We start from the raw sequence: 13,319 nt of genomic DNA on the forward strand, positions 1-13,319 counted from the left end.
TTAGACTGATGCTCTCAGTCAGTGTTGTCCAGGTTCAGTTCTTTTAAATTACCATAACGATCTCTACGTATCTGGAGAAGCATTTCATCCCTCCCATCCTTTTATTCCTTATCCATGATAGTCCAGTCCTAGGTAAGTGGGAGAAGGAAGGGAGATGGGGAGAGTTGTGAGAAATCACTTTAAAGATCAGTTTAATATGCTCGTGCCCAAACACAGAGGCACGTAATAAAGATAACGAGAAATTTGAGGTACTGATGGTTTTGTGAGAGTTACAGGGACAAGAGACAGCTGGCTGACTTCAAACATGATCAGGCAAGTTAGCCATTCTCTAACTGGGGAGACCTCATGAAGGCAGAAGGGTATAATGTTAAGAACTCCAGATTTTATGGTCAATGTGTGGGTTTGAATCCCAGCTCTGCAGCTGACTCTCTAAGGTTGGAGTTGGGGCCTTTCATCTCTCTGATATTCAGTTCCCTCCTTTTTAAAATGGCTAAAATAATCATTGGGTTCCCCACTTCACAAAGCATATAAGGGAACCAAATCAAATATGGCAATGGATAGAAGGCACTTTGGAAATCAGAATATATTATATATGGGAATTGTGATAAAGGATGGAAAGGTTTGCAACTTGCAGAATTGAGTTTGTCTTGTATGAAATAGGATTCTCTTTTTCATCCTCCTATTGGATTAATTCTTTTCTATCCCAGACATGTGAGAGTCAGCCACTTTTTCCACTAGGAGAGTGAATCTGGAGATCACAGTATCATTCTGTGGTCTTTCAGATTTACATGGAAGGCTGATCCCTCAAAAGAATACTCTGGTCTTGCACCTTTCTTCTAAGATTTTTTTTTACAATCGGAGTAATAGCTTTACAGTCAGAGTAATAGCTCACATTTCTTTTGTTCCAGTAAAATGAACAAAGTGTTGTATATAAGCTGGAGGATTCTCTTTTCTCATCAACCCCTATAAAGGTCACTGGATTTAGAGACATACTAGGGTTTGAATATATTCAGATACTTGGTAGTTTCTTGGCAGAAGAAGCAATGTGGCATTGTGGATGGATTCTCTAAGAGTTGACCACCAACCCACGAGACTCAAGTTGGAGTTCTATTTTAGATACAGATGGGAAGCTCGTTTAATTTCTCTCTTGTTTGCAGCAGCTTTCTAAGATGATAAGTTGCAGGAAAAAGGTCAACTGGATTGGTAGGAAAATCCCTGTATCAGTGAAATCACAGGTCCAGTCAGCATCCCTATCCCATGTGGCCATGATGAAATTATCTCTTAGAACGTCAGTTTCCTAACCTGTAAAATGGGAATGATAATCATTTTCTCTTCCTCCCAGAATTAACCTTAAAGCTCTTTATAAATGTAATGTAATATTAGTTAGCATTCTAGGTTCCTTTGTATTTTTTCTGGATCTGTAATTTGCCCAAGATGACACAGCCAGTGTGTCTCAGAGGCAGGACTTGGATCCAGGTGATTCAGACTTCATGTTTCCTTCTGTTTTGATAATGAAGATAAAGTATATGATTTATTTAATCAAAAATAAAGCCATCTAGGGATAGCTTGGTGGTACAATGGATAGTGCACTGGGTTTAAAATTGAGAAGATTCATTTTAATGAGTTCCAATCAGGCCTCAGACACTTCCTAGCTGTGTGACTCTAGGCAAGTCATTTAATTGTGTAGCTCTTATCATTCTTCTGCTTTGGAACCTATATTTGGTATCAGTTCCAAGACAGAAAGTAAGGGTTTTAAAATAAAAACATACTTGTTGATTGATGGATCCCATTATTGTGTATCCTTACTGCTCCCCACAGAACTTTATTGTAAAAGGCCTTATGGTGAGCTGTCCCTCTTGACAAATGGCACTCATTGCTCCTAATTGATCTCAACAAAATGTGTGACCTGTCACAAAGTCACCTGACTTTTCATTCCTCAGTTTCCTCATTTGTAAAATGAGAATAATAATCCTTTCTCCCTCCTTCTCAGGGTTATAATAAGGAAAACATCACAAACCTAGAACTGTAGATAAGTGAGCTGCTATTCTTCAGTGAGAGAGACAGAGAGCATGCGCATAAAGTGAGCTTTTAGATTCTTAACTATTCTGTGTTGGGTAAAGAAAAACATGGCAGGTGGAGAAGGGAGGAGGAGGGGAGGGCTTCAGCAAAGGAGACACAAGAACCTTAGGATCAGAATCAAAACAGCCCTGTTTGGCTTGGCAAAAGCCCAGCGACAGATCTACAATAAACCATTTATCAGCCTGCTCTGTTGGCTCAGGAGAGCCCGAGCCGACAAGCCCTGAGATTATCTATGGTAAACACATTTTTCTCGAGCACCCAGCACCAACAATTGGAAGGTAGCTCTTTAAGTGGGGGTGGGGGTTAGCGAGCCACCTAGAGGGAGCATCTGAAAAAAGTGCCTCCTGACCATTAGGGAGCCCTGCCTTCTTGTCTCACAATGGTATGTCTGATGAGAATAACAACCTTCCACTGAAGTCTTCTCATGTTCTATCATGACACAGATGGAACCCCGGGGTCCCAAGATTTATGCTAATGGAGGGTAAACTGTGACAGAGCCTGCCAATCCAGAAAAGAGTTGGGTCTTTGTGTCTTTCCTCTAGCCTAGACAGTTTAGGAAGATTTCTCAAAGAGCTGGTCTATGGGGGATTGATATTTTTGACTATGGAAACTTGTAAAACTGTTTACTGAAATGTAGAAGAGTTGCAATCTGTATCAATGGAGAGGAAATCCACACTTGCTTGGGACATTATGACTCCTTGTTGTATTGAAGCATCATGATCATGATCCTCCTTCCTCTCTCTTCCTCTTCATCCTCCTCTTCCAAAGGAATGTAAACCTTTTAAGGACAGGAGCTGCTTTGCTTCTATCTGTATCTCCAACATGGAGTAGAGTGCCCAGCATATAGGGAATGCTCCATAAATGCTTGTTTATTGTTTAGGTTAAAATAACCAATAATTTACATTTCTATGGTATTTACAATTTCCAATGCATTTTCTTATCTATGTTTTGTTATTGGGTCTTTGGAACTGTCCCACGTATGAGCAAAGTGCAGCTTTGAGGAATTAAATGATGGGATGGAGAGACTAGAGGACTTAATTTGAATCCTGGGTTTGCTACTTCATAGCTGTGTGCCTGGAGGCAAGTTATCCTCCTTCATGTTCTTCATCTGTAAAATGAGGAGACTGGATTAAATGGCCCCTTGAAGCATTAAATCCCTCCGTACCGTGACTAGCCTATAGTCGGGCACATGGCTAGGAAGAGGCAGGATCCTGGAATCTCAGAATTAGAAGCATCCTTAGCAGTCTTGGAGTCCAACCCTTATTAGAGAAGAAATCATGTCATAGACTCTCTGACAAATGGTCATGTAGCCTCTTCTCAGAGACTTCTAGGATTGAGGACCTCACTAGCAAGCTAGTTAAAGGGGAGAAGAAGAAAAGAATCACCAGTTTCTAGCTTTATATTCATCCAAGGCAAAGAGCTCCTAAAACCCAACTTTTTGAAAAGTAACCTTCCTCCCCCTTAATTTTGTTAAGGCTATGTGAGCTGTGTCTAAACATATCCTTTAAAACCAATCGATATGTTTTAAAACTTGGGCATCCTAGAAATCCTCATTTTTCAGGCCAAGGAAATAAAAAGTCTATAGTGTGGAAAAGCCTAGTTTCAGGAAATTTTACTCCTGTCTTAGGGCTTTTAGACAAACACTGCTAAAGGGTTGAGTAACTGTGCTGTGATTTTGAACCTCTTGGCCTTTGGTGTATGTATGAACAAGACTTTGAAATCAAACTAAATTTGGTTAGTGGGTAAGAGCGGCAATGTGGGATGGCAGAAAGAGCCCTAGATCTAGAGGACTTCCGCTTTTAACTGTCATTGTGATCTCCAACAAGCTATTTCTTCTCTGGGCCTCAGTTTCCTTGTTTGTAAAATGAAGGGGTTGAATGTCACTTGGAAGTTTTTCCTAATTTGACACCTTTGGACTAGATTACCTTTGGGAGCTCTAAATCTCTGTGGTATTAAGGTTTTCCATTCTTGACCGGATGACTTCCTAATGCAATTTTCTGTAAAAGTCAAGGCCATTCTCTAGGATAAAGGAAACCTCTAGTTGTAATTTTCTCTCTCTTGCTACTTAGTTTTATGTGACCTTAAGCAAATTACCTTTCCCTGGGTCTTAGTTTCCTCCTTATAACATGAATTTTGGGGGGAACTGGGTTGTACAAAGGACAGAGCACCAGACCTGGAGTTGGGAGGACTTGGATTCAAATGTGACCTCCAATAATTCTTAGCTGTGTGACCGTGGACAAGTCACTTAATTTTGATTGCCTACTTTGCCTTGCCACTCCTCTGTCTTCTCACTTTATGTGTGTGTGCATGTGTATGCGTGTGTGTGCGCATGCGTGTGTGTGTTTTCATTTTTGGACTTTGGTTTTATAGGAGTATTCTCTCACAATATGACTAACATAGAAATATGCTTTGCAAGATCCTACATGTATAACCCAAATAAAATTTTTTACTATCTCAGGAAGCAGGGAGAGGGAAAGGAGGAAGGGAGGGAGACAATTTAGTTATTATAATTCTGGAAAACATATGTAAAAGATTGTTATTACATATAATTGGGAGAATAAAATATCTGCAAAGAATTGATACTAAGACAGATGGTAAAGGTTTAAAAAAAAAAAGAGTATGGACCAGATGGTTTCTAAAGTCTTTTGCAGAGCTTAAAGCCAGTTCATCAGCAATTATTTATTAAGAACCTACTATGTAGGGGCAGCTGGGTGGCTCAGTGGATTGAGAGCCAGGCCTAGACATGGGAGGTCCTGGGTTCAAATTTGGCCTCAGACACTTTCCAGCTGTGTGACCCTGGGCAAGTCACTTAACCCCAATTGCCTAGCCCTTACCACTCTTCTGTCTTAGAACTTACCCAAAGACAGAAAACAAACAACCATCAACCTACTATGTGTCAGACACCATGCTAAAGACTGAAGATACAAAGAAAAGCAAGAGGCAGTCCCTGTCCTCAAGGAGATCACAGTGAAGCTGCTTGCCTAAGGGACCCCCATTAGTGTTGGAATGGAGGTTGGCATCCATGTCTCCTGAATCTGTAAGTCCACGTTCTAGTGAATTTAAAAATAACATGTGGTTTTCTCCCTCTCCTCTCCTCTGCTGGCGTCTAGGCATGGAAGAAGCGATGGTTCATTCTTCGGAGTGGAAGGATGAGCGGCGACCCAGATGTGCTGGAGTATTATAAGAATGACCATTCCAAGAAGCCTTTGCGGGTCATCAACCTCAGTTTCTGTGAACAGGTGGATGCAGGCCTAACCTTCAACAAGAAGGAGCTCCAGGACAGTTTTGTGTTTGATATCAAGACTAGCGACCGCACCTTCTACCTGGTGGCTGAGACTGAGGAAGACATGAATAAATGGGTGCACAGCATCTGCCAGATCTGTGGCTTCAACCAGTCTGATGAGAACTCAGGTACTGCAGGGGAAAATGTATTTCTAGAAAGATTGGGGGATGGAGGGAGAAAGGAAAAAGAACCCTGGGACAAGTCACTATTTTTGCTATGATCCATTTAAATGTAATTTTGATTGATTATTGCACAGCTAGATAGGATGATTTTTTTTTAACAATCCATAAAAGATTTAGGAGGGTCGTAAAATAGCTCTACTCATTGAAAGTATTGGGGGAGGAGGTGGAACCAGCTGGGTGGTTCAGTAGATGGAGAGCCAAGCCCAGATATGGGAGGTCCTGAGTTCAAATCTGACCTCAGAGACTCCCTAGCTGTGTGACCCTGGGCAAGTCACTTAACCCCCATTGCCTAGCCCTTATTGCTCTTTTGCCTTGGAACCAATGCATAGTGTTGATTCTAAAAGGGAAAATAATGGTTTTTCTTTTTTAAAAAGTATCTTCTCTACAGTAGCAGACAGGATGATGGGGTTGGTATGGGCTTTGCTTTCTTCTTTTAAGGATCTATATTTTGAGAGATGATGATGGTGGTCGTGGTGGCAGCAGCAGCGCTGATGATGATGATGATGAAGGGTGGTGGTGGTAGTGATGGTTATTGTTACTGATGGTGGTGGTGGTAATAGTGATGAATTTTTTTTTGAAATCCTTACCTTCTGCCTTAGAACCAATATTGTGTATTGATTTCAAGGCACAAGAAGGATTAGGCAGTTGAGATTAAGTGACTTGCCCAAGGTCACACAGCTAGGAAATATGAAGCCAGATTTGAACCTAAGACCTCTAGTCTCTCTAGACTAGGCTTTCTTTCTGTTAAAGTCATGATGATGACTTTAAATGTTTCATGAGTCATTGTAATCAAAGAATTCATCACCTAGTGACCAGCCCTCTGGAAACAAGTATTCCTCCCTTTAGATAGTCTGGTTTTGAAATGATAGACACCCAGAACATTGTGGGGTTTGTATTCAAAGCTTTTCCAGCTGGGTTGGTCATGCTAGGACCTGCCTCTTCTGGCATAACCTTCAGTAACCCAGTGTAGACTCCATACCATAATAACCTATCAGAGGTTTGTTTGGGTGATCATTTTGTAGGAAAAAAAAATTTGTAGAAGGATAATAGTAATAATAACCATAGTACAACTAAGTCACTTTTTCTCTCACTAGTCCTGTAAACTAAGGAGTGCTTGAATTTTTTTTTTTGATGGGGAGGAGGGACCTGGGCCATCACATCTCTGTATCTTAGTTTGATTCCAACCCTGATTGGCCTAGAAGCTTTAATCTATTCCATTTTTCCATCTTGGACCACTTTAACCGGTTCCCCTCCTCCCCCCGGCATCTTGGTATCTCTCCACTCTTGGGGCTCGCCTTATTTGTGCTAATTTAATGGGGACACTGTTATATGGGGATTTGGGGGAAAGGAAGGTTTTAAGGAAGGGATCACACAAATTTATAAAACAGTTTTATTAACTAATAGGGTTAGGAAATGACAGGGGTTGAGGGCCCAACTTATTATCACCCACCCAGATATTTAACTCACTAAGGTTTTCTAATCTAAGCGCAACCTATCTATCTAAAGGGTGAGTAAAAGATGAAGTCCAAAAGGGGCCCAAGAAGCTCACAAACTCCAGAGTCCTGGGTAGGGTCAGGCTGAAGAATCCAGATGCAGGTCCTTACAAGATCTAGGAAGGGAGGAAGTTCACACCCAAATCACAGCTGTCCACTAGAGTGAATGGGGAACTCACACTCAACCTTTTTCTTGAGGATAATCCAAGTCAGGCAGCTTCAAAAGTGATTTCTTCAGGGAGACTCTGTCACACACATACACACACACACACACACACACACACACACACACACACACACACACAAAACCTCTCTCTCTGAATCCCAGCTTCAGAGAGAAAATTCCCCAGCTGCCTAACTGTCTTAGAATCCTGACCCAGCCAGCTCTGTAGAATCGTGGTTTGAGGGCTGTCGATCCACTTTGCAAATTCCCTAGTGTAAAATTTAAATTATATCTCTACTAATAAAAATATTATATTTTTGAGGTTTATTAAGGATTATTAGAATTCAAGGAATAAAGAAGATACAAAATAAAAACCACGTGCCCATGGCTGATCAGCCAATTCAGAATCCCTGCACTTAGTTTACCACTAACTTCCTACATCATTGCAAAGGCAGAGAAGAGAGCGTGGTAGGCATTACTGTCAGTTAAATACCAATTGTGATCTCACCTATGTGGAGACTCAGGTGAGATTATAGGGACTTCTGGGGATTGAAGTCTAGGCTTCAAAGTCTCCATTTATATACTAGCTATAGTACCAATCTGTTTTAGGCCCACTGTGGCCCAGAACTTCTCCACTCAAGCTTCAGCCTCTTCTGGTAGTGGGGATTCCAGGTGTAGGGCACCAGGCCTAGTAGAGTGAAATGATAATTTCACAGACACATAGGGGATCCCATGACCTCTGACTTCCATTTCCTCCAAAACAAAACAGAATAAAAACAACCCAATCACAAGTAGCCATTCTTTTTCCAGCTTAATCTTGAATAATCTAGAACTAGACCTGACCAGAATATTGGGACATTGACTTCACAACTGCTGGGAGGTTTTGTCCCAGTCTAAGGAGCCCCTCATTTCTATGCTTCTTGGGAGTAACTTAATGCCACCTGGCCTGTTTCCTGCTCACTTGTTGGGTATGTTAGAGGGGCTGTTCATTGAATGGATGAGTTGGTCTAAACAATGGTCATTCAGCTCCTTCCAACTCTTAAATTCTCTAGGTTATGGAGTGGGGATGGGTGTGCAGGAAATTGGCTCTAGAATGAATTTCTGTAAATAGAATTGTATATTTGTATACTCTCCTTTTATTGAATGGTAGAAAAAGTCCCTTAAGGAAAAGGCTAACCTCAAGATAGTAGAAAATCTCTGCTTATAGCATTTTACTTTGAGGTTTTAGATTTTGATGGATCTTTGATAGAACTGATGTGGCTCCTCTCTTTCATGGTACAGATAGTAACCTACTAATTATTTCACAGAGTTGTTTCAAATCAAATTCTTTGTAGTCCTTAAAGGAAGTAGAGCAGATGACATGGGTTTGAGTCTAGACACCAGTGCATAGTAGCTATGTGACACCTTGGTCAAGTTCTGTGTACCTCTTAAGACTCAATTTTCCTACCTGAAAATACTAATGTTACCAATCTTACTGGGTCATTGCAAAGAAAATTTACTAAACCTGGATGAGCATCATCATGCCTCATTGAAAGGTAAAAGGGATGGATTGTTGGAACCAATAAAAGGGTCCCGGTACAGCTTGATATATATGTCTTATGAGAACTACCCTAACTAAGTACTAGATAGTGTATTAGATCAACTTATTCCAATCCTGCCTCAGTTATGTGACCCAGGGAAATTCACTTAACTGCTCTAAGCTTCAGTTTTTTATCTATAAAATGGGAATAATAAGAGCACTTATCTTCCACGGATGCTGTGAAAATCAAATTAAATAGATAAAATATTTCATAAATATTAAAATGTCCTGACAGCACTGGTATAATAATCTATCAGATTACTTACCATCTCTGGGAGTAGGGAGGGGGGAGAGGGAGTCAAAGAATTTTGATCATAAAATATCAGAAAACAATTGTTAAAAATTGTTTCTATGTGTAATTGGGGGGGAAAGAGAAGGAAAAACATTTAATGTTCTATAAATAATAACAATTATGATAATGATGTTTTTCCTAAAAATAATAATAATGATAGCCAGTGCTAATATAGCACTTTAAGGTTTACTGAGTGCTTTACACATATTATCTCATTTATCTCAACAAGAGAGGACAGTATTATTACTATCTCTGTTTTATAAATTAGGAAACTGAGGCAGATTTGTCCGGGGTCACACAGATAGTAAGGGTCTGAGGCTGGATTTGTACCCAGGGACTCCTCAATTCCCTGGCTAGCACTATATCATAGGCCACCCAAATACTAGAGGTTTGGCCACCAAGAGGTGCATTTTGGAGAGCCAGGATATCCCCTGAAACTATTAAACACCAAGAACCTTACTAAGACAGTTTATTATGGGGTTCGGATTTTATGTGAGTATTCTCTTACAACACTGACCAATATGGAAGTATGTTTTGCATGATAATATGTGTATAACCCAGATCAAATTGCTCACCATCTCCAAAAGGGGGGAGGGATAGAGAGGGAGATCATTTGATTCTCAGAATTTCAGAAAACATCTGTTGAAAATTTTTATTACATGTAATGGGGAAAATAAAATATTTTTGAATTTAAAAACCTCACTGAGAAGAAGTAGGAAAATATTGTGCCTCTTTTATGACAAATCACTTTCCCATGAGCCTTTGTCCTTGGTGAGAGAGAGACCGGGTGTTACCTGGTCCTCTGCATTTACTTACCTTGTCTCTCAAGGTAAATATTGCTTCAGTCTGTTCCTTTCCAGGGGATTATCTCAGGAGATATCTTTCAAGGTTTGTTTATTTAACAGTCTTGTTAGAGCTATTAATAGCTGGTAATAGGGATCATTTAGCATCTTTTGTGAAACCTTTCCAGTGAGACTAGTATTATCTTTCCACTGGGGAGGGCCCGTGCTTGGGTTGTGTTAAAAAAAATCATTTGTGGAACATATTTAGTTCCTCCCTCAGGAAGCTTTTGAAAAGCAGGAGAGGGATATAGGCTCAGTCCTGAGGGGCAGGGCTCTGGAGTTGGAGACGTGGGATCAAATCCTACCTAAACTTTGTGACTTTAGGTAAGTCTCTCAGCCTCTTGGAGCCTCAACTTCTACATTTGAAAAAAAAAAAGGGTGAAAAAAATAACATTAATAGTATCTTCTTCATAGAGTTGCCATGAAATTATATTCAGAAATTGCTTAGCAAGCCTTTAAGTTCCATATAAATACTAATACATACCAGCTATTATGAGTATCTTGGCTTGAAAGTAAACTCACCTAACCCACTATCTTTAGGCAGCCCCAGAGAAAGCTTTGGATCTGATCTGGGCATCTTCCCATCTGCCCAACACACCTTCCTTTCTCGCTGCCTCATTACCCCTGCCTCATTGTTTCTCTAGTTACAGGGCCTGTGATTTCATTGGTACAGGAAACCTCTGATGAGGATGCCCTTAAAATTCTTAGGGAGCTACTGCAATTGATTGGCCCTGAGTCACACAGTTTAGAAAGTGTCTCAGGCTGGATTTGAATTCAGGTTTTTCCCAACTTTGAATCAAGTCCTCTATCCATTGTGCCACCTAGCTATCTTTTATTTGTATATAAAACAGGAAGGATGAACTTGATAAGCTATCTGTAAACTCCCAGCTATCTTTGACATTCTGTGATGTCCTAAGGCCAGTAGAGGTTTCTAACTGCAATTGAGATGACACACTTTCCTACATCAGTTTGGAATTGGAAGACATTTGCGGAGTCTTGTTTTTTAAGAGCTGCAAAGAAGACTTCTGGTTGTCTAATATTCAGCTGGAAAAGGTTTCGTGGCAGATGGATTTTTATTATTTTTTCCTTGCTTTCTGCTTTTCTTCTTTTCCCAATCCCCCTCTTCTGGCTCTTCCACCCACTGTTTTTCCAACCAGAGAAGTCTTTAAGAAGAAACCGACAGGATCAATATTAGCCAGGGAGGAAAATCCAAGGCTGGATATCATCAGTAGTGCAAGAGGGATGGGGTGGGGAGAAAGGTCTTTCTAATGAGAAAACGAATAGAAGTCACTAAATGTCAGCAGTGGAAAGGTCCTTAGAAAACTGAATGGTAGAGCTACAAGAGACTTTAAAATAAAGCCTAAAATGCCCAAACATTTAAGTTCAGATCTGGAAGGGACATGCACAGAACTGGCATGAGCATCCCTGATTTTTTTATTTATGTGTATATATGTATATGTGTACATATATATATATATGTACATATATATATATAATTTCAAGTATTGCTGATATTTGAAAGACTTGTGAGAATAGAGAGATACCTCAGAATTTTAAAGAGTAAACATACAGATTACAGGCCAGTAAACTTTACTAAAATTTCTGGCAAAATTCTAGAAGGTACCATTAAAGAAATGGCTAGGTAGTGCAGTGGATGGAGTTCTGCGCTTGGAATCAAGAAGACTCATCTTTCTGAATGCAAATTTGATATCAGCTTCTCAGTAGCTGTGTGATCCTGAGCAAGTCTCTTAATCCTGCTCGCTTCAGTTTCCTCAAATAGGAGAGAGCTAGGTGATACAGTGGAGAGAGTGCTAGATTTAGAGTTGGGAAAACCTGAATTCAAATCCAGCCTCAGACACTTTCTAAACTATGTGACTCAGGGCAAATCCATAATGTAGTGCAGTGACTCTTTAAGAATTTTAAGAATACTCTAATCAGAAGTTCTCTGTACCAGTGAACTAGAGAAGGAAATGGAAAACCTCTCCAATATCTTTGCCAAGAAAACCCCAAATGAGACCATGGAGAGTCGGTTGAACAACAACTAGAAAACAACAAATGGACATCTAGAAAAGTAAAAGTTGAGCCTAATGACCTGGCATGGCTTTATCACGTACAATTCCTGGGATATGAGGAATTCAGAGAAAGATGGAAAGATTTGTATGAACTGATACAAAGTGAAATAAGCAAAACCAAGAGAACAATATATGCAATGGCTGTAACAATGTAGATGAAAGTATCACTAAGAAGTTTAAATCTGAATAAAGAAAAAGCCAGTGTAGATTCTGGGAAAGAGACAATGAAGCATCCCTCCTTCCTTAAGGCAGAAGGAAGCCCTCCAGAAACTCCTCATTCTGAAAATGAGATGATTCTGAAACATAACACCTCTTCAACACCTCCTGCTCTTGGTGCTACTGTTCAGACACCTGGGGACACCTGGGAGCTCTTTCCCAAACCTCTGTTTGAGGAGGGCAATCGGTGAATTCACCTCATTTCCCACCCTACTGACATCCTGCATTACATGATCCACAGAAACTCTTCATTCTGCAAACACAGTTACTGGCACTTAGTGGGTGCTTAATAAATGTTTGTTGACTATCTAGAGAGATGAGGAACAAGACAGACCAGTGTCTTATTGTCCAGCACATTCTCTGACACAAACACTTTGACTTGATTGTATTTCTTAATCACATGCAACCTTTCAGTCTGGAGAGTTTATTTTATTTAGCTACTTATTTTTTATTTAAAGATATTTTATTTTCCCAATTACATGAAATAATAATTTTCCACATACATTTCCCAAAATTATAAGATTGGAGGGATTATTTTGAATAACTATGATGTAAAGACAGAAGGTGTGCCCCGGTATTCCAAAGTATTATTGATAATGGAGTTTTTGTTGGTAACCTCGATCACAAGCCATCTAAGCTAGCCTATTCTGTGCAACAATTATTTCCCCAGAGTCCAACGGGGTATTTACTCAACTTGTTGGAGCTCTTTTCTTCTCATATTAAAGAACACACATGTGGTTCAGTGGATCAGGAGCCAAGTTTAGAGACAGGAGGTCCTGCGTTCAAATCTGGCCTCAGACACTTCTTAACTTGTGACTCTGGACAAGTCACTTAATCGCTGTTGCTCAGACTTTATCCCACTCTTCTCCCTTAGAACCTCTATTTAGTATATCAATTCTAAGAGAGAAGGCAATGGTGTAAAAAACACACACATGCACAAATCATGCTAGGTTAATTTTATCCCCTTTTTTGACTGGGTTACCAAACTGGTATGTGGCTATAGTTTACTTAGATTTCATTAAAGCATTTTTAAAAGTGTCTCATGTTATTCTTGTGGTGAGGCACCAGTATGGTGAGCTGGATTCAATTCTAGATGAAGGCCTGAATTCAAAGAGTAG

General features: G+C 40.0%; 1 protein-coding gene across 1 annotated transcript in view; it reads left to right on the top strand.

Moving 5' to 3' along the window:
* GAB2 (GRB2 associated binding protein 2) overlaps positions 1 to 13,319 on the top strand; it is a 241,838-nt gene that overhangs the window by 141,173 nt on the left and 87,346 nt on the right. Inside the window, exon 2 of the mRNA XM_001362752.3 lies at positions 5,190 to 5,490. Within this exon, the coding sequence (XP_001362789.1) occupies positions 5,190 to 5,490 (301 nt within the window). The remainder of the gene's footprint in view (positions 1 to 5,189; positions 5,491 to 13,319) is intronic.

Source organism: Monodelphis domestica, chromosome 4, assembly GCF_027887165.1.
Source record: "Monodelphis domestica isolate mMonDom1 chromosome 4, mMonDom1.pri, whole genome shotgun sequence".
Taxonomy (NCBI): domain Eukaryota; kingdom Metazoa; phylum Chordata; class Mammalia; order Didelphimorphia; family Didelphidae; genus Monodelphis; species Monodelphis domestica.